Source organism: Cetorhinus maximus, chromosome 11, assembly GCF_964194155.1.
Source record: "Cetorhinus maximus chromosome 11, sCetMax3.hap1.1, whole genome shotgun sequence".
In the NCBI taxonomy this organism is placed as follows: Eukaryota; Metazoa; Chordata; class Chondrichthyes; order Lamniformes; family Cetorhinidae; genus Cetorhinus; species Cetorhinus maximus.
The window spans coordinates 4,052,137-4,074,290 of record NC_135889.1 but is presented as its reverse complement, the minus strand read 5'-3'; the positions used below and the strand labels follow the sequence as shown (position 1 = coordinate 4,074,290).

At 52.0% G+C, this 22,154-nt stretch overlaps 1 protein-coding gene across 1 annotated transcript in view; it reads right to left on the bottom strand.

Annotated features, from left to right (window-relative positions):
- ahr1b (aryl hydrocarbon receptor 1b) overlaps nucleotides 1-22,154 on the bottom strand; it is a 176,066-nt gene that overhangs the window by 45,626 nt on the left and 108,286 nt on the right. Inside the window, exon 3 of the mRNA XM_078551418.1 lies at nucleotides 3,947-4,062. Coding sequence (XP_078407544.1) covers nucleotides 3,947-4,062 — 116 coding nt within the window. The remainder of the gene's footprint in view (nucleotides 1-3,946; nucleotides 4,063-22,154) is intronic.

Genomic DNA, 22,154 nt, shown 5'->3' with positions numbered 1-22,154 from the left:
CACACACACGTACACAAACGCATTCATACACACACATGCACATTTACATACACACACGTATACATTCACGCACACACAATTTCACACTCACACACACACACACTCTCACTCACATTCACACTTGCATTCACACACACACTCACACACTCACACATACACACACACACACACATACATGCCCGCATTCACACACACAAACACACGTACACAAACGCACAACACACACACACAAGTAGACAAACGCACACACGCACATTCACACCCACACACATGCACACGCCCACATTCACACACACACACTTACACAAATGCACAACATACACATATACACGCGTACACAAACACACACACACATACACAAATGCACAACACACCCACACACACACACGCGCACACATTCACACACACATACACACGCCCACATTCACACACACACGTACACAAATGCACAACACACATAAACACGTACACAAACGCACACACGTGCACACATTCACACACACTCACATATACATTCACGCACACATACAATTTCACACTCACTCACACACACACACACATACTCTCACTCACATTCACACTTGCATTCGCACACACACATGCCCACATTCACACACAAATGCACAACACACACACACACAATGTACACAAATGCATATACGTGCGCACACATTCACACACAAGCACATTCACACACACACAATTTCACACACACACGTACACAAATGCACACACGCGTGCATACATACACATTCACACACTCACTCACATTCACACTTGCACACACACACACACACACACATTCCCACTTGCACACGCACACTCACTCACATTCGCACTTGCACACACACACACTCTCTCTCTCTCTCACACACCAAACATGCACACGTGAGCATTTTAGCCTACACACATGTAAATTCATCTGTCTGCAAAAAGCAGGAGAATCCACAAGGGACCCACAGCCACAGTTACATCAAACTGATGGCCACTTCTCGAAAGGTTTACAAGTGCCTTTCATCCAGCTCCTTGAGGAAACAAGCAGTCAGGGGAATCTCCTGGGAGAACACTGTTTCGTGTTCACTGCTCAGAGTTCACCGTGCAAGGTTTTAAGATTTGAGATTGGCGGATCCATGCACACACGGGAAAGGTCTTGGCCCACAGCGGAGTGGTCGGGACTTCTGCCTCTTCAATAAATGATGCGGGGGCCTTAAGTTGAAGATACAGATGCACGCCGGGGCTGTGACTGGCGGGAGTTTGTGCTGAGTATTCCGGAGGGGGGTGGGGGGGACAGAGGAACAACACCATTAAAGCCAGGCAGCCATTTAAGGCTGGAGGCACAGGAGGCCTTAGAGACCAGCTGCTGAGAGAACAAACAGGCAACTGCACCAGACAGTCTGGGACTTGGAGCCATCGAGCACTGACGCCGAGGTCGAGTCCCCCAGGCTGACTCCCCGCTTGGTTAGGTGCAGCCAGGTCAAGTTACAGGGTGGGGGGAGAGCCACACGTCGAGGTGTTGGGGCGGGAGTCAAGGTTCAAAGTTTTGGGGGGGGAGACAGAGCAAGGCAAGTTGCTACAGCCCCTTTTTGCCAGAGCACCAGAGAGAAACAAACTCAGCAACAGGACACCGTGTGCTGTGGGGACAAAGAAAGACAGCTGCTGAGGTTACCTATCGCGGTTAGGTTCTGAAAGCTTTCCTCATTCACTTTGGTCAATTGAGGGAGGAGCTGGCAACGGCATTAGCCAATCAAGTCCTGCTCTGTTACTGAAATAGAGACACGTTGCTGAATCTTCTCACTTGCACTCGCCAGGACAAATGCCAGAATGCCAAATTTCAAACGATCACAGCAATCCATACGGCAGGGGAAAAGGGTGCTGATTGGCTGGGCTGTTGCCATGGAGAAAGCAACAGGGAACGCTAGGCTCCCCGGTAATTCAAAAAAAGGTGCAAGGCTTGAACATGTTCCTTTAGTTTGCAGAGAACGGGTTACTGTGTATGAATGTATATCGCCGCTCAGTAAGCATAAATGAAGCACGTTGTGAGCTTGGCTGATTATCTTAAATCGGTTGTTAGTGTAGCTACAAGCGCACTCAGGGTAGTTCAGCAGGTGCTGTCCAATCCCGGAATCACATCTAACTGTAGACACCAGGCTGAGTACGGTCTGTACCCTGCCTCTTATAAACAACCGAAGGAACATGCCGCTTGATTCAATCAGCCAATCAGTGGGACAAACGACCCGCACACTTGGCATCGCACCAACACTGAAATTCACACGCCACTTGGCTCAGTTGTGTGGTAGGAAGAGTGTCTTTTGACGGGAACATCCTGTTAGTGGAAAACGCCACTCGTGTAGCCGCTGGATAGTAGCAGTGTGGAATGATGTCCTTAAACACGCTGCCCAAATGTTTTGAGATACTTTGCCATAATTGGAGGTACACTGGGCAAAGTGATGGCCTTTCACCCTTTTTTGAGTTCCCGCGATGCGCAGCGGACAATGGTCCGATCAGGATAGCCACAGTCCTGCAGGATAGCATTAATCTGCTCTATCCTGCATCAAGCTAGCAAGATGAGCAAATGGCTAGGGCCCCACTTACAAGGTTGCTGATAAGGCCAATCTTATAGCATGTGGAGCTATACAAATCCCAACGTGCATATTGACCAGTGAAGGTGATCGGAGTGCGCTATTGGCTACACAAACAACCAATGTAAGCGCTCGTACAGTGGCTCATTTACATTTGATGGAAGCGATGTACATTCAAACGCAAGGACCTGTTCTCTGCAAACAAATGCAACATGTTCAAACCTTGTTCCCCTTTCGAATTCTCTAGGTGCTTAGAGAACCTATAGTCCCCCATTGCTTTCTCCATGGCAACGTCTCAGCCAATCAGAGTCAACTTGCCAACCAAACAACAAAAGCCTGATGAGAATCTAGACCCTGCAGTGTAAATTGTTGCGACTGTTTGAAATTTGGAATTCTTGTGTTTGTCCTGATGAGTGCGAGACAAAAAGCCTCAGCGCCAGGTCTCTCTTTCCAGCAATATTCAAGTTTGGTGCTACCAAGAGACTATTTGGATTCTAACGGAAGTGTAGAAACCTGAGGCCTCTAACACGAAGCTCGAGAAGGGTCCCTGAAGGAAAAACATACCTGTGAGGTGGGGAAAATAGGAGCCAATGGGATGGACTGGAGAAAAGAAAACATCTATACTACCGGAGAAAGTCACGATAACGTGCAGTTTAAAAAAAACTACATGACTTCCAAAAGAAGGGCCAGAACATCCTTTTTCCTTTTATTCACTATTTCAAGGGATGTGGGCGTCGCTGGCTGGGCCCAGCATTTATTGCCCATCCCTAATTGCCCCTTGAGAAGGTGGCGGCGAGCTGCCTTCCTGAACCACTGCAGTCCCATGTGGTGTGGGTACACCCACAGTGCTGTTAGGGAGGGAGTTCCCAGGATTTTGACCCAGCGACAGGTATCCCAAAGGAGCTGATAGTGACCTTTAGCTGCTTCAAACCAGAAAAGGCAGTTCAACAGTTGAGCGGCTGCGTAACTGTGCTGGAGCTTTGCTTGTCTCAAACACTGAGGGTCACTCCAGCCCCTGGCGAACCTGGCTGACTGGTGTTCTTAACTCTCTAAATGTACAACTGTCAGAATCGATCACGTCGTGAGTGTACTTGATGCCTGGTTACAATAGTGCGGCTGCTAACCTCTCGGTCATATCTCCTTACCTTGCAACAATGGAAACTCCCCCCTTTCGACCTTGCGCGCCGAAAATAATCAAGTATTCAGCAAATTTGCTGCACAGCTCAATTAGCATCCTGCTCTAGCAACCTTTGCACTCGAGAGGCTCCTAAAAGATTTATTTTTAAATACAGAAAAGGAAGAGAATGACGGAGTGTACCTCGGAGTTAAGTGGGAGACACACCAGCTATCTAGCCTAGAGCACAGACCTGCAATAAAAGTTCTCCCTCCGGCAGAACTCCGTCCGCCAATGCCGACACTCTCCTGTTGCCGTGGTTACCACTTCCATCGGCGATCTTGTTACAGCTGTGGTTCTTCAAGGCAACTGCAATGAAGCACAGCAATGGGTTTAGCACAAACATAATATTTACAAAAGCACTGCTGTGCATGTCAAAACCTTTCAGTCTGTTGGCTTCCAAGCACCATGCAGTGGGCTATGAGTGACAGCAATGCCTACACCTTCTCCCAGGGATTAATCTGAAACCTCGAGGTCTGCTCGTGCCAACTGCAGCCCAAAGAGGGCCCCACAGGTAACCTGTGCTGCCCAGTAATGGAGCAGGCCGTGGTGGCGGGGGGGTAGGGGGAGGGCTTACGCGGCCAGCCCCTCCCGCCATCCTCACCCCGGCGACCAGCGGAATTCCCGTCAGCCACGCCTTCGGGAGTCGCACCAATCTGAGGCTCGGAGGCCATTCGGCCCATCGTGTCCCTGACAAGAGCTATCCAGTCCCACTTGGCAGCTCTTGGCCCATAGACCCCTGGAGGTTACACGACCTGAAGTGCACATCCAGGTTTTTTTTTTAATATGCGAAGTGGGTGTCAGCCTTTACCACCCTGTCAGGCAGCGAGTTCCAGGCCCTCACCACCCTCTGGGTGAAAACTTTTCCCCTCAAAAAAAAATTCTTTCGAGTTATCAACAGTCACAGATTGTAACTCTTTCGAGTACAATCACAGTTCTTGGTTTCCGGGAGTGGGACATGAACCCACAACCCTCTGATTCAAAGGCAAGGGTGCTATGAACTGAGCCACAACTGACACCTCTAACTTTTCCCCTCAACTGCCCTCTAATCCTTCCACCAATTACTTTAATCTACTAATCTAAATTGACTTTAAATCTTAAGATCCAGGTTGTTGACCACCCTGCTAATAAAAATTGGTCTTTCCTGACTCTTAAATGCCCTCTGAACAAGGGCAATCAGAGACGGGTAATAAATGCTGGCCTAGCCAACGACGCCCCACATCCCATGGACGAATAAAGGAAAACCTCCATCTCGGCCACATGCCATTTTATTCACCTCAGTTAAATCTCTCCTCAGCCTCCTCTCTTCCAAAGGAAATAACCCCAGTCTATCCAATCTTTCCAAAGCTAAAACTCTCCAATCCTGGCAACATGCTTCATCCATCTCCTCTGCACCCTCTCTCATCCAATCACATCCTTCCTGTAATGTCGTGAATAGAGTCTTCTCAAAGTTCTCTAGCATGGGGCCTTTCCTTACCTCCTGTATGGGTCTGGCCCACACTAATCAATAGAGATTGATCACCTTGATTCATCAACAACTCCATTATCAGCTTCCCGAATCCAGGAAGGCTGTATTGCTGGCAGGGATGGGCTTGCGCTATAAAAGACTCAAAATTAAGTTGGAAGATGGTTGAGTGGCAATGGCAACTCCTGGCATTGACACTGCCAATACTTTCTTGTATGGAGAAAGGGGTCCCAAAGATAGTGGACTCCCTGGCTATGATTTTCCCTAATTCCCTAGGTTCTGGAACGGTCCCAGCAGATTGGAGGTTAGCAAATGTGACACCGTCATTCAAGAAAGGAGGGAGAGAGAAAACAGTGAACTACAGACCTGTTCGCCTGACGTCAGTCATCAGGAAAGTGCTGGAATCTATTATTAAGGAAGTCTTAACAATACACTTAGAAAGTCATGGGTATGATCAGACATAGTCAACATGGTTTTACCAAAGGGAAATCATGTTTGACAAATTTATTAGAATTCTCTGAGGATGTAACTAGTAGGGTAGATAAAGGGGAAGCAGTAAATGTAGTATACCTGGATTTCCAAAAGGCATTTGATAAGGTGCCACACCAAAGGTTAACCGTCAAGATAAGGGCTCATGGAGTTGGGGGTAATATATGAGCATGGATAGAGGATTGATTGACAGACAGGGAGCAAAGAGTAGACATAAACAGGGCATTCAAAAGTTGGCAGGCTGTGACTAGTGGAGTGTCGTAAGGATGAGTGCTGGGGTCTCAGCTATTTGCAATCTATATTAATGATTTAATGAAGAGACAGAGGGTAATTGCATCTAAGCTTGCTGACAATAGGAAGCTAAGTAGAAATATAACTTGTGAGGATAACACATAGAGGCTGCAAAGAGATATTGACAGGTTAGCTGAGTGGGTAACAAGGTGGCAGGAGTATAATGTGAGTAAGTGTGAGGTTATTCACTTTGGTCATAAGAACAGAAGAGCAGGATTTTTTTAAAAGGTGATAAACTTGTGCGTGTTGATGTTCAAAGAGACTTGTGTGTGCTCATACAAGGAAGAAAGTTAGCATGAAGGTGCAGCAAGCAACTAGGAAGGCCAATGGCACATTAGCCTTTACTGCAAGGGGGTTGGAGTACAAGAATAAAGAACTCTTGCTATAATAGTACAGGAATTTGGTGAAGCCACACCTGGAATACTGTGCACAGTTTTGGACTGGGATTTCCCCATCCCGCCCACTACTGGGATCTTCCGGTCCTGTCGAAAGTCAATGGGCTTTTGGCTGGCCCACCGCATCCCCCATGGCAGGTCCCACCACAATCCCAGCCCTGGTCTCCAGAGTTAAGGAAGGATATACTTGCATTTGAGGCAGTACAGTGAAGGGTCACCAAATTGACCCCTGGGATGTGAGAGTTGCCCTATCATGAGAGTCTAAATTCTCTGGAGTTTGGAAGAATGAGAGGTGATCTCATTGAAATATACAAGATTCTGTGATCTCATTGAAATATACAAGATTCTGAAGTGGTTTGACAGGGTTCTCCCAACGGGAAATCTAGAACACGGGGGCACAGGCTCAGGATAAGGGGTCGAACATTTCGGACTGAGATGAGGAGAAATTTCTTCAAAGGGTTGTGAATGTTTGGACTTCTCCACCCCAGAGGGTTGTGGATGCTCCATTATTCAATACATTTAAGGCTGGATGGACAGGATTTTGGACTCTCAGGGAATTATGGGATATGGGGAGTGGGCGGGAAAATGGAGTTGAAGCCCAAGATCAGCCATGATCCTATTGAATGGTGGGATGTGGGCATCGCTGGCTAGGCCAGCATCTATTGCCCATCCCCAATTGTCCTTGAGAAGATGATGGTGAGCCATTGCAGTCAATTTGGTGTAGGTACACCCACAAATGCCAAGTGATTCATCCAGTTTTATTCGTTTGTGACCTATTTGTAGTGATTTGGTACAACTGAGTGTCTTGCTTGGCCATTTCAGAGGGTATTTAAGAGTCAACCACATTGCTGTGGGTCTGGAGTCACATGTAGGCCAGACCAGGTAAGGACAGCAGATTTCCCTCCCTAAAGGACATTAGTCAACCAGATGGGTTTTTACAACAATTTATTGCAGTTTCCTGGTCACCATTACTGAGACTATCTTATAATTCCAGATTTATTAATTGCCACCAGCAGCTGTGGTGAGATTTGAACCCTGGTTCCCCGAGCATTGGCCCAGTGACATTACCAATATGCTAGCGTCCCACCAAACTAGAGCCTATCATCCTTCCTAATCATCTCAGAAAATCTCTATTGCACCTTCTCCCGAGCCTTCTACTCCCTCCCTCAAGAAAGGTGACCAGACTGTATACAATGGCCCAAATCCTCCAATCACCAGATGATTGGGACCAGAGCTACACCCTCCAGTTTCAGACAGTTCTGACTTACCTGCATAGTTCCCCACGGAACGTTAGACAGGTTAAAGCCTAGACTGACTCCTGGGTAACCATGCGACTGACCCCCAATTACTCACACCGACAGCTCCCCCGAAGTCTCCCCTCAAATCCCTGAGTTTGATAGATTTTTGGGTCTCTGAGGGATTCAAGGGCTATAGAGATAGGGCGGGAAAAAAGCAGTTGAGGCAGATTAACTGTGAACCGATTTGAGTGCCACAGCAGGCTCGAGGGGCCGAATGGCCTACTTCTGATTCCCACCACCCCCCCCTCCCCGGCCATACCCCATAGTAGTAAATTTCACTTGCCCAATTTACAAATCTACTTTGTCCTCACGGAGTCACAGAATCACACAGTGCAGAAGAGGCCCTTGGGCCCATCGAGTCTGCACCGACACGTGAGGAACACCTGACCTACCTACCTAATCCCATTTACCAGCACTTGGCCCATAGCTTTGAATGTTATGACGTGCCAAATGCTCATCCAGGTACTTTTTAAAGGATGTGAGGCAACCCGCCTCCACCACCCTCCCAGGCAGCGCATTCCAGACCATCACCACCCTCTGGGTAAAAACGTTTTTCCTCACATCTCCCCTAAACCTCCTGCCCCCCACCTTGAACTTATGCCCCCTTGTGACTGACCCTTCAACTAAGGGGAACAGCTGCTCCCTATCCACCCTGTCCATGCCCCTCATAATCTTGTACACCTCGATCAGGTCGCCCCTCAGTCTTCTCTGCTCCAACGAAAACAACCCAAGTCTATCCAACCTCTCTTCATAACTTAAATGTTTCATCCCAGGCCTGTTGAAGTCTTTATATTCTCAGGCCCCATGCACTGCTCCACAATGAACAGTTTTACCCACTCGCTTAGCCTGTCTCTTTGTAGCTACTGCTCCCAACCGCACAACTCACACACCTCCTAAAGTAGCGTCGTCTGCAAATCTGCATATACAACTCTCTATTCCTTCATCCAAACCATTGACAAATATGGTGAAAAGCCGATAAACTTAGATTAATTTTAGCAACTGCAGGTTCACAGGGGTAGGGGGAGGCCATTCTACCCTCAAGCCTGTTCTGCATGCAATTATCAATGAATCCGTACCTTATCTCCACCTAACTGCTTGGTTCTGGAACCCTCAATACCCTTCCCCAACAAAAATCAAAAATCTATCAATCCTAAGTTTGAAGTTTTCAACTGAACAACCCCTGCCTCAACAGCATTTCAGTTGCTAATGACAACTTGGATTTATTTTTTTTATTGTGGCTAGGGCCAGCATTTATTGCCCATCCCTAACTGCCCTTGTTCAGAGGGCATTTTTAAGAGTCAACCACACTGCTTTGGGTCTGGAGTCACATGTAGGCCAGACCGGGTAAGGACAGCAGATTTCCTTCCCTAAAGGGCATTAGTGAACCAGATGGGTTTTATAGTCATCATTAGATGTTTAATTCCAGATTAAATTCCATGTCATGGTGGGATTCGGACCCGGGTCCCCAGAGCATTACCCTGGGTCTCTGGATTACCAGTCCAGTGACAATACCACTAGGCCACTGCCTCCCCCAATACATCGCCTGTAATGTGATGAGATAATGTAGGCGCATTATAAAACAAAACTCGACACCAAATCATGAGGCAATATTAGGGCAGGGGACCAAAAGCCTGGTCATAGAGGTCGGTTTTGAGGTGGAGGAAAACGAGGTAGAGAGGCCACGATGTTTAGGAAGGGGGGATTCCAAAGCTTGGGGGCCCAGACAGCTGAAGGCACAGCCACCAATGGCGGAGTGATTTAAATTAGAGGAGCTCAGGGGTCCAGAGTTAGAGGAGAGCAGGTGGCGGTGGGGTTTGGAGGAGATTACAGCGATAGGGAGAGGGGCGAGGTCATGGAAGGGTTTGAAAACAAGCATGGGAATTTTAAAACCGAGATGTGGCTTGGCTGGGAGTCAAAGTAAGTCAGCGCGTACAGGGAAACGGGGCTTGGTGCGCGTTAGGGCACAGCCAGGCAGCGGTTTGGACGATCTCCAGTTTATGGGGGATAGAACCTGGTGGACCAGCCTGTAGTGCATCGGAATAGTCGGGTCTGGAGGCAACAAAGGCATGGGTGAGGGTTTCTGTAATAACGCCCTCGCACACAGCACTTTACAGAGGTTCCACCGGGAAATAACGGTCTCCAGGCCAAAATAGGAGGGGCCCTGAAAGCTCGGTGGGATTTTAGGAGGGTCTTCGAGGAGAGGGAGGTGGTTTGGGGAGGGAATTCCAGTGGAACTGAATGACCTCTGCTGTAAAGGCTGCATAACATCGGTAATCCCGTCTGTATCTGATTAACACATTCCAAGGACAGCAGCCACCAGGGTAACCTTCCCCTCACCCATCATTCTGACCAACTCAGCCAGCCCAAAACGACTGGACCGTGGTGCTAACGAAGCGCTCCGAATTCACCTTGCTGTCAAATATTTTAACCACCGTCCCGTTTGATTTCGGGAGGTAAAACATGGTGGAAAATCCAGCCCTACAAATACGTAAAGGCTGTCGGCCGAGTAACAACTCTGAATTCAGGTTGTGCTCATTCATTATTTACTCCTGAGTCAATTAACACAATCTCTGTCATATATAAATATCTGTTCCACTAGTTCTAGGGTTAGCTATCATCTAAACAGGTAACAGGAGCTCTCCGGAGACTGTAAGACAACTTAAAAGTTTACGGACGAGAGTAAATCAAAGGACAGAAGACAAAATATCTAGAACGAGAAGGGTGGAAAAGACAGAGATTTAGCAGCGAAATCATCTATAATCTAGTGATAAAGCACATGCATCCTCTCATACAGAGCATCCAAGGACAGATCTCTTTCTACGTAGGCAGGAAGGTGAAGGTTGTGGGGACTTGAATGTACAAGCGGGTGTGGAAGGGCTGTGCCTTTGAGCAGAGGCCTGAAGGTTGATGCACAACCTTTAACAATGTGCAGTCCCCCCACCAACCCCACCCCCCCGGCATTCCCCCAAACCTAGCATATCGACTTTAAAGCCATTTCACTTGCTGCAGTCCACTCTGCTGTTCATTACCAGTGTCTCTAGTGTAACTCTCTGCAATGTAGCCAAAATGCACAGACAAGCCTTTGTAAAAGCATTTTCTCATACGTGTCCTGTACAGCTCAGGAAGAGTGAGAATGGATCCAGCCATACTCAATTATTTAAGCTGCGACTCACCCCTCCCTCTCCACACAGTGTGCTGCGACTCCACATCTTAAAAGCCTCAAGCATTAGTGCTTTTTTCTTCATCCCTTTCCAGTTCCCCACCCCCTCCTGCCGACTCTCCAAGCACCCACTGACCCTTCCAGCAAGCGCCCATTTGTCACCAGTGAATTTAGATGTCACCTTTCCCATCCCACCCTCATCCCCCCCACTCCACCCACAATTAGCACAAACCTTTTCACTAGGGTCTGGGTGATAAATCAGCCTCATAATGATGGAGTGCTGCATTGTCAAAGCAGCTGGCTTTCAGGTTAGGTGTTAAGCTGAGGTCCTGCCTGCCTGCTTGTTCAGGTGGGTCAAAGCACTGCACCCACCCCTCACACCCCACCACCAACATCACTATTTGAAATTCGGCAGCATTCGCCCCCCGTGTCCTAGCCAACATTCGTCCCTCAGCCACACAGCACTGAGGATGTGACAGGCGTAAACACAAACCTCCTGGGCCAGCCATAAGTAAGACGCTGGCTCGTCATCCCTCCTCCCACAGCCCAGCCGGCGCTGTAGCTCACGTCTTGGGGCCAATACTTGCCCCCTCAGTCAGAAACCTGGTTATCTGGTCATCATCGCATCGCTGCTTGTGGGATCTTGCTGTGCGCGTATTAGCTGCCATGTTTCCCACACTACAAGAGTGAGAAAAACGCCAAAAAGTACTTGATTGGCCAGGAGTTGACAGTTGTGAGAGGTGCTATATAAATGCAGCGAATGGCAGTACAGAAAGCAGCAAAGAGAAGATGACCAACACCTGAAGCAAAATGTCACTGGTGTTGAGATGATTTAGTTTAATAAATCCCAATGGCTGGATTCAGTTTTTCAAACTGACTCACCGGCCAGCGTTACGAGGGCGTGAACGTGGAGGGTGGAGTGTGGAGCGTGAACGTGAGCGTGAGCGTGAGCGTGGGCGTGGAGCGTGAGTGTGAGCGTGGAGCGTGAGCGTGAGCGTGAGCATGAGCGTGGGCTAGAATGTGGAGCGTGAAGCGTAAGCGTGGGCGTGAATGTGGAGTGTGGAGCGTGAACGTGAGCGTGAGCAAAGCGTGAGTGTGAGCGTGAGCGTGGGCGTGGAGCGTGAGCATGGAGCGTGAGCGTGAACGTGGAGCGTGAGCGTAAACATGAGCGTGAGCGTGGGTGTGAGCGTGAGCGTGAGCATGGAGCGTGAGCGTGGGCGTGAACGTGGAGCGTGAGCATGAGCATGATCGTGGAGCGTGAGCGTGGGTGTGAGCATGAGTGTGAGCGTGGGTGTGAGCATGAGCGTGAGCGTGGGCCTGAATGTGGAGCGTAAGCGTGAGCGTGAGCGTGAAGCATGAGCGTGGAGCGTGAGCGTAAACATGAGCATGAGCATGGGTGTGAGCGTGGGCGTGAACGTGGGGCGTGAGCATGAGCATGATCGTGGAGCGTGAGCATGGGTGTGAGCATGAGTGTGAGCGTGGAGCGTGAGCGTGCAATGTGAGCGTGGGCGTGAACGTGGAACGTGAGCGTGGAGCATGAGCGTGGGTGTGAACGTGGAGCGTGAGCGTGAATGTGGGCATGAGCGTGGGCGTGGGCGTGGAGCATGGAGCGTGAAGGTGAGCATGAGCGTGGAGCATGATCATGGGTGTGAGCGTGGGCGTGAACGTGGAGTGTGAGCGTGAGTGTGGGTGTGAGCATGAGCGTGGGTGTGAACGTGGAGCATGAGCGTGAGCGTGGAGCGTGATCATGGAGCATGAGCGTGCAATGTGAGCATGGGCGTGAACGTGGAACGTGAGCGTGGAGCATGAGCGTGGGTGTGAACGTGGAGCGTGAGCGTGAATGTGGGCGTGAGCGTGAGCGTGGAGCGTGAGTGTGGGTGTGAGCATGAGCGTGAGTGTGAGCGTGGAGCGTGAGCGTGGAGCATGGAGCGTGAAGGTGAGCGTGAGCGTGGAACGTGAGCATGGGTGTGAGCGTGAGTGTGGGCGTGAACATGGAGCGTGAGCGTGAGTGTGAGAGTGGAACGTGAGCATGGAGCGTGAGCATGAACGTGGAACGTGAGCATGGAGCGTGGGTGTGAGCATTGAGCGTGAGCGTGTGTGTGAGCGTGAGCGTGAGCACGGAGCGTGAGCGTGAGCATGGAGCGTGAGCGTGAGCATGGAGCGTGAGCGTGAACGTGGAGCGTGAGCGTGGGTGTGAGCGTGAACATGGAGCGTGGGCGTGAGCGTTGAATGTGAGCATGGAGCGTGGGCGTGAGCGTTGAGCGTGAGTGTGGGTGTAAGCGTGAACGTGGAACGTGAGCATGGGTGTGAGCGTGAGCGTTGGCGTGGGCATGGAGCATGAAGGTGAGCGTGAGCATGGGCGTGAAGTGGGGCGTGAACGTGGAGCGTGAGCGTGAGCGTGAGCGTGGAGCATGAGCGTGAGCATGAACATGGGCGTGTGTGTGGAGCGTGAGCGTGGAGCATGAGCGTGAGCGTGGAGCGTGAGCGTGAGCATGAGTGTGAGCATGGGTGTGGAGCGTGAGCGTGTGTGCTAAGCCGCTCTCTCCTAGAACTTCCCTCCATAACTGCGAGATACATTGCTCTGTTCAAATTTTGGATGCCTTGAGGTTGGGATGGGGAGGTGGTGAGGGGGAGATCGAGGTTGGGGAGGTGCGGGTGGGGTGGGTGGAGATGGGGTGGGGGGTGAGGGGGAGGTCAGGGTGGGGGGTGAGGGGGAGGTGGGGTGGGGGGCTGGTGAGGGGGAGGTCGAGGTTGGGGTGGGGGGAGATGGGGTGGGGGGTGAGGGGGAGGTCAGGGTGGGGGGTGAGGGGGAGGTGGGGTGGGGGGCTGGTGAGGGGGAGGTGGAGTTGGGGGGGTGAGGGGGAGGTGGGGGTGAGGTGGGGTGGGGGGTTGAGGGGGAGGTGGGGTGGGGGGGTGTGAGGGGAGGTCAGCGCTGGATGGAGGGGGTGAGGGGGAGGTGGGGTTGGGGGGCGGTGAGGGGAGGTCAGAATTGGGTGGGGGGGAGGTGGAGTGGGGGGGGTGAAGGGGAGTTGGGGTGGGGGGGTGAGGGGGACGTCAGGGCAGGTGGGGGGGAGGGGGAGGTGGGGTGGGGGGGTGGTGAGGGGAGGTCAGGGCGGGGTGGGGGATGTGAGGGGAGGTCAGGGCTGGATGGAGGGGGTGAGGGGGAGGTGGGGTTGGGGGGCGGTGAGGGGAGGTCAGGATGGGGTGTGGGGGAGGTGGGGTGGAGGGGGTGAGGGGGTGGTCAGGGTGGGGTGCGCGGGCGGTGAGGGGAGGTCAGAATGGGGTGAGAGGGAGGTGGGTTGGAGAGGGTGAGGGGGTGGTCAGGGCAGGGTGGGGGGGTGAGGGGGAGGTGGTGTGGGGGGGTGATGAGGGGAGGTCAGGGTGGGGTGGGGGCGGTGAGGGGGAGGTGGGGTGGGGAGGTGGTGAAGGGCGGTCAGGATGGGGTGAGGGGGAGGTGGGGTGGGGGCGGTGAGGGGGTGGTCAAGGTGGGGGAGGTGGGGTGAAGGGGGTGAGAGGGAGGTCAGGGTGGGGTGAGGGGGTGAGGGGGTGGTCAGGGTGGGTGCGCGGGCGGTGAGGGGAGGTCAGGATGGGGTGAGGGGGAGGTGGGTTGGAGAGGGTGAGGGGGTGGTCAGGGCGGGGTGGGGGGGTGAAGGGGAGGTGGTGTGGGGGGGTGATGAGGGGAGGTCAGGATGGGGTGAGGGGAGGTGGGGTGGGGGGGTGAGGGGGAGGTGGTGTGGGGGGGTGATGAGGGGAGGTCAGGGTGGGGTGGGGGCGGTGAGGGGGAGGTGGTGTGGGGGGTGATGAGGGGAGGTCAGGGCGGGGTGGGGGGGGTGAGGGGGAGGTGGTGTGGGGGGGTGATGAGGGGAGGTCAGGATGGGGTGAGGGGAGGTGGGGTGGGGGGGTGAGGGGAGGTGGGGTGGGGGGGTGAGGGGAGGTGGGGTGGGGGGGTGAGGGGGAGGTGGTGTGGGGGGGTGATGAGGGGAGGTCAGGGTGGGGTGGGGGCAGTGAGGGGGAGGTGGTGTGGGGGGTGATGAGGGGAGGTCAGGGCGGGGCGGGGTGGTGAGGGGAGGTCAGGATGGGGTGAGGGGGAGGTGGGGTGGGGGCGGTGAGGGGGTGCTCAAGGTGGGGGAGGTGGGGTGAAGGGGGTGAGAGGGAGGTCAGGGTGGGGTGAGGCGGTGGAGGGGGTGGTCAGGGTGGGGGAGCTGGCGAAGGGGAGCTGCAGTGGGTTAGGTTAGGAGATCTCCTCCTACTGGACCCTGGGTTCCATTCCAGCCCAAGATGCTGGCCCAGGAGTCACTTGTCCAGCCAAGTCTCAACCCGCAAGTCCCACTGGACAGAACCCGCAGCACAGAGAGGCTCCGGATTGGCACTGGGTCAGCAATATCACCCCATGGGAAGTGAAGCCATCCACACTGGCTCAGAACGTGTGGTTTGGATGAATGTGGGGGTCGGGTAGATGATTGGGGACCCTACACGGTTAGCCTGGCTGGGTAACTAACCCACCACCTGCCCTCACCCTCCCAACATGGAAACCCAAGGTGGGCATCCTGGATGTAAAACCTGGGGGCAAAAGGTAGCGACTGACATATCTTACTTTGAGAAGAACATTCATGTATAAAGAGTGGAGTGTGGGGAGGTGGAGTCCCCGATTAATGCCCTGCATTGTCAAAGAAATTTGCTTTCCATTGGTCAGAGACGGTTTTAACTGACAGATAAACCCCGTGTGAACATTAATGCCACTTCAGTTCCATGGCTTTCTCTCCGACGCTGTGCTAGCATTGCGGCTGTGTTACTGGGCGATTAATTCAGGCACTTGAACAAATGCCCTGGGACATGAGCTCAATTCCCAACGTGACAGCTGGGGGAATTAAATTGCAATTAATTAATTCAGTCTGTAATTAAAAAGCTGGTCTCAGTGATGGCGACCATGAAACTGCTGGGTTGTCACAAAAATGCCCTTTAGGGAAGGAAGTCTGCTGCCCTAACCCAGTCTGGCCTGCATGTGACTCCCTCCAGACCTACAACAATGTGATTGACTCTTAACTGCCCTCTGAAATGGCCGAGCAGATCACTCAGTTGCATCCCAGAAGGTGGCTCACCACCACTTTGCTAAGTGCATTTGGGGATGGGTAATAAATGTTGGCCTTGCCTGTCATACCACGAGAATGGATGTTATTTTTTTAAAAATATTTTCGGGGAATATTGTGTTATTCCATGAGGAAGGCCGCGTGTCTGTGTGTCTAAATGACTTGATTAAGCCGGAGAAAAGTTATTAGAGGCTGGTTGTCTGGGAGGTTTAAGACACGAAAGGGTAGACGTGTTAGGTGTGCGTTTGTAATGAAATATTATGGTGGATTTGAGGCACAAGTAAATAGGTTAGATTTAACATTTGCATTTTTGGATGAGTTGAGAGTTTGTTTGAATGTCAAAGGGAAGTCAGAGGTAAAAAGAAACATTTTTGCATCTTACAGAAGCTCATTGGAAAACAGAAGAGGGTATATTGCATTTTATTGACCTGAAAGCAGAGACAAAATAGAGACATGAAAGGTTTTATATTTGGAAGGATTTGAGTTTCAAAGAGGTGTGGGAACAATGGATCTGAGATAAAAGGTGGGGGAAAAGGTATTGTAGAGATACTGTGGAGAGGTTAGGGTTGGCTGCTGCCTATGTGAGGAGGATCCTCTGGAAACAGCTCCAGGCTGGGTGAAGGAGCAGTTTTAATCAGCTATCCAGTCAAGCCAGAAAAGTCTTGGGCCGCAACAAGCAGTCTTGTTCTGAAGTCCTGGATTTCCACAGCAGGGTGGGAGTGGAAGAGAGTTCAAGCGGCCGTATGGTATTCCTTTTATTAAAGCTACAGCAGTTTGCCTTGGGTAATATTACTGGATTTTTATAGTTAAACATCTATAGGGGAGTGCTGCCTGGAAGGCATTTACTTTGTCTGACCAAGTGGAGAGTCTTTTAGGGGAATGTTTTGTAAGACTAATTTTAAATGCATAACTGTAAGCTTGTATGCTTAAGTTTTCTTATCTTCTTGTTAATAAAACTTTTACTTTTAATTTTTAAAATCCCCATAGTGTCACTGGACTCCTTGCTGCTGAGATCAGTACAGTGTCATCTTGTTTTCGGAATATGAGAAAAAAAAGGGAATGGCCTCTAAGCCAAGTTTCCCCCTGGGATTTGGTATCCTCAGCAATTAACATCTGCTGTGGTCATAGCAATGCCCACATCTCAATCATTCCATGAATGGGGAAGGGAATCATCTGCTGGTCAGGCAGGGCTTAGTCACAGTTGGTACCTTCTGGGACCTCATATTTATTCAGTCAACAACAACAGATCCAATTGGGCAGATTGGCAGCAGCTGCGCTGTAACGTCGTGAATATAGAAAGCTAAATTCCTGCGATATTCCTGACAGTGACAGGAATGAGCCACAGCGACAGAATGAGACACTTGGCACAGCATCAACACACACTGAGTACCATTGATCAAAGGAAGGGCTGTTACACTGAAACGCATCTGCCCATTCAACCCGCCTTCGCTCCCAGGGGAGCTGATTCTCACTGGGGTTCGGTCCCTCGGGTGCTGATTCTAACTGGGGTTCGGTCCCTCGGGTGCTGATTCTAACTGGGGTCCGGTCCCTCGGGTGCTGATTCTAACTGGGGTTCGGTCCCTCGGGTGCTGATTCTAACTGGGGTCCGGTCCCTCGGGTGCTGATTCTAACTGGGGTCCGGTCCCTCGGGTGCTGATTCTAACTGGGGTCCGGTCCCTCGGGTGCTGATTCTAACTGGGGTCCGGTCCCTCGGGTGCTGATTCTAACTGGGGTTCGGTCCCTCGGGTGCTGATTCTAACTGGGGTTCGGTCCCTCGGGTGCTGATTCTAACTGGGGTTCGGTCCCTCGGGTGCTGATTCTAACTGGGGTTTGGTCCCTCGGGTGTTGATTCTAACTGGGGTTCAGTCCCCGGGTGCTGATTCTAACTGGGGTTCGGTCCCTCGGGTGCGGATTCTAACTGGGGTTCGGTCCCTCGGGTGCTGATTCTAACTGGGGTTCGGTCCCTCGGGTGTTGATTCTAACTGGGGTTCAGTCCCCGGGTGCTGATTCTAACTGGGGTTCGGTCCCTCGGGTGCGGATTCTAACTGGGGTTCGGTCCCTCGGGTGCGGATTCTAACTGGGGTTCGGTCCCTCGGGTGCTGATTCTAACTGGGGTTCGGTCCCTCGGGTGCTGATTCTAACTGGGGTTCGGGTCCCTCGGGTGTTGATTCTAACTGGGGTTCAGTCCCCGGGTGCTGATTCTAACTGGGGTTCGGTCCCTCGGGTGCGGATTCTAACTGGGGTTCGGTCCCTCGGGTGCGGATTCTAACTGGGGTTCGGTCCCTCGGGTGCTGATTCTAACTGGGGTTCGGTCCCTCGGGTGCTGATTCTAACTGGGGTTCGGGTCCCTCGGGTGTTGATTCTAACTGGGGTTCGGTCTCACGGGTGCTGATTCTAACTGGGGTTCGGTCCCTCGGGTGTTGATTCTAACTGGGGTTCGGTCCCTCGGGTGCGGATTCTAACTGGGGTTCGGTCCCTCGGGTGTTGATTCTAACTGGGGTTCGGTCCCTCGGGTGCGGATTCTAACTGGGGTTCGGTCCCTCGGGTGCTGATTCTAACTGGGGTTCGGTCCCTCGGGTGCTGATTCTAACTGGGGTTCGGGTCCCTCGGGTGTTGATTCTAACTGGGGTTCGGTCCCACGGGTGCTGATTCTAACTGGGGTTCGGTCCCTCGGGTGCTGATTCTAACTGGGGTTCGGGTCCCTCGGGTGTTGATTCTAACTGGGGTTCGGTCCCACGGGTGCTGATTCTAACAGGGGTTCGGTCCCTCGGGTGCTGATTCTAACTGGGGTTCGGTCCCTCGGGTGCTGATTCTAACTGGGGTTCGGTCCCTCGGATGCTGATTCTAACTGGGGTTCGGTTCCTCGGGTGCTGATTCTAACTGGGGTTCGGTCCCTCGGGTGCTGATTCTAACTGGGGTTCGGTCCCTCGGGTGCTGATTCTAACTGGGGTTCGGTCCCTCGGGTGCTGATTCTAACTGGGGTTCGGTCCAGTTTGTGCCTTCACAATAGTGAGGACAGGGACGTTGGGCAGCTCCCAAGTCTGGAGGAAACCTTCCAGCGCAAAGGTCGGCAGCCCCACTGTCAGAAGTGGGTGCTGCTGAAGTATGTAGCGAGGCACGGGGGCACCTCTGTCGGGACATACTCCACCTACTTAAACAGTCGAGGTTTAGGTAGCATATAAGTGACTGGACAGGGCTGAATTTACAAGGGTGGGTCTAGAGGCGGGAGTGGGAGGGAAATCCAGCTAGACTGGCTCCACGGGACATTCTCATGCCCACAGCATTCTGCAGGTGGGGTGATGGCTGGATTGGCTACCTGATCGGCCATAGACAATTAAGCACCTCGAGGGTTCCTAATTTAAGGGCATGCACCTGATGCCATTTGGATTTTCCAGCCGGGGTCCGGGAGATCCCTCGAGCCAGCAAGTTGTCGGTGAAACAGTGGAGAGTTCTCAGCAGTATGCTGGGTAGCCATCAGAGCCAGAGGCTCCATTCAATGAGGAGGTAACGGCTGTAACCACAGCAGTGCCCATGACTGTGGGGGACTTTCACCCTTCAGGCCAACGGCCCTACCCCTTTTGGCCCTTTGTACATCGCCAGTTGTGAGCAACCTGGAACAGAGGTGCCCCCGTGCCTCGCTACATACTTCAGCAGCACCCACCTCTGACATTGGGGCTGCCGACCTTTGCGCTGGGAGGTTCCCTCCAGACTTGGGAGCTGCCCAACGTACTGAACTGGGCAGGGCTCCCGGTGGCGGTGACCTGAGTTGGTCACCCCCTCCAAAATCTTCCTCAGGGTCCTGTCGCTTGCATTCTTCCAGGTTCCCACCTCTCATTTCATCCCAACCACAGGATTGGGACCTGCGAGTGGAAGTCCCGCTCATGGAGCCAACTGATCTTTGGGAGGATTCCTCAGAACATTCTGAATCAAACCAAGGAGATTAAAGCACACTGACGAAATCGAGCAATTTTCTACTCCATATCTATCGGGCCACAAAGGCAAGGATAAATCAGCCCTATGTACCTCCCCTTTAGAGGGACATCACTTCCACAAGTCTCCATCGACTGAGTGGTTGGCGCAGGGTTAAATAACACAGCAGCTTATCCCTGTCTGTCGCATCTGTGGCTACTAAAGTTCAACTGCTCTCATTTATCCTCAAACACTTATTACAGACATGATGTCTCCTTTCATTGCAGCCAAGGGCGTAATTACCTCCCGAAGCCACAGTCTAATTCTCTGGACTTCAGAGGCAAATATAAACAAGCCGGACCAGCCACAACCGAGCTCAGTGCCCCTCCGGACCAGGAGGGAGTGGGGAGTGGGGAGTTGGGAGATCGGGGCATGCGCTCCTGATCAGTGCCCAGTGCCTCCAGCTGGCAAGGTGCTGGTTGGCATTCAGCGAAGGCAGGATTGGGTTTCAGCTGCGACCCACGCCGAATTCGAACAGCTTGCTCACAATGGAGAACAAGGCGTTTGGGTGAGAAACCCATGTAGCTGTGCGCTGTCACATTGAAGGAAAAGCTGGTGTCTTCGGAAGGTGGGGGTGGGGAGACACACTGACGGCTGGGGTTGGGGGTGCAGGGGCTTGGGTGGTTGCGGAATGACAAAATAAAACAGCGACCTTGAAGCCAGCCACTGCAGCAGACACTCTCTCCAGCAATCCTTCCAACCGCAAAAAAAAAAAATTAGCAGAGTGAACTTTGTTCGGTAAAATGTCTTCCTCAGCCATCTCTCTATAAATAGCAGCTTACAGTTCATCAGCCCACATACTCAGCAGACACTGTCACAACCAATCTTCTTCAACTAGCTTAAGACAAGCTGCAGGACTGATAATGGTGTCCTCCTCCTCCTCCTCCTCACTCCACTCAGAGTCAGCCCGCCCTGTCTCGCTCGCTCTTCCTTTTCCATTTGCGTCTCAGGAGCAGACAAATCCATCTGGGGAGTTGCTGCTGACCTTTGCAGCACTGCAATCCATGTGACTCATTACGGACAAAAGGCACAGAGTGGATCTGGCCAGCATTTCCAGCTCAAAGCGGCTTTGCAAAAAAAGGACTGTCTCGACCCCAGCTCACAAGAGGGGGGGCGGCAATTTTACCCTGCGACCATTTGTCCCCCGGTTCGTTTTTAATCCTCGCCGGGGAAGCGGTACACGCTGCTTTGACTCACAATGAGAAAGGAAATGCTCTGCCTCACTGCCACCTTCTCAAGGGCAATAAAGGCTGGCCCGGCCAGCGATGCTCACATCCCAAGAATGAACGTGGGAATCAAACCAGAATCATCCCATTCTTCCCCCTTTTCCCCCTGCTGCCTCATCCCCGTAACTTGGGGAATTCTTCCATCAGGGCACTCACCTATCGTGAGACATTGAGCTGTACTAACATACCATACGCTGACTCAGAGATGAAAGACTTAGTTGGGCATTATGCGGGGACTAATTATATCCAAATGCTTCAATGTTTCTTCAACAACAAATTCCCTTTGACATGCAGTGACTCCACATCAGGCATACTCCACATGCCTTCGGTGTCAGCAACGTCCCACACATCAACAATTAGAGGACCATCTGCCAAGTGGTGGTGTCGGACTGAGAGAGGTCAATATTGACTCAGGCACCAGCAGAACGCCCTGATCTTCTTCAAACGATTCCCTGGGATCCTCGATGTCCATCTAAACACCCGGCCTAGCGTCTGGCCAGGATAATATTAGAAAAATCGCCAGCCAAAGTTCTGACTAAATAACTAAGCAAAGCGTTATTACTCATCTGTCTGAACGTCTTCATTGTCCAAACTGTCCAAGTGTCACCCATACACGTCCCTGACCCTCCCACCCCCCCACCCACCCCACTATGTCTTGTGCGGTATTTCACCATCGCCATCCCGTCTCCCAATCTTTATCCGGGTGTTTATCTATAAATAAGTTAAACCCTTCACAATGTTAAATAAATTCAGGGCTCCCGCAACAGAGGCTGTGCCTCACATTCACTATGATGTCGGCATCAAGGTTTCCCCCAAGGATGTCATCAAGCAGGGCATCAGCTCCATGGGCTGCTCAGTGTCGAACATCAAACCCACTGGCACAGGAACCAAATCCGGCCTCTTAAACTTTCTATCACTGGTTTAAGGGAGGTCTTTCAAAAGCCCCCTCATCCCAGTCTCCTGATGGTACACACTCTGCTTGTAGTTTGATATACAGAAACCTACAGCCCGCCCAGCGAGA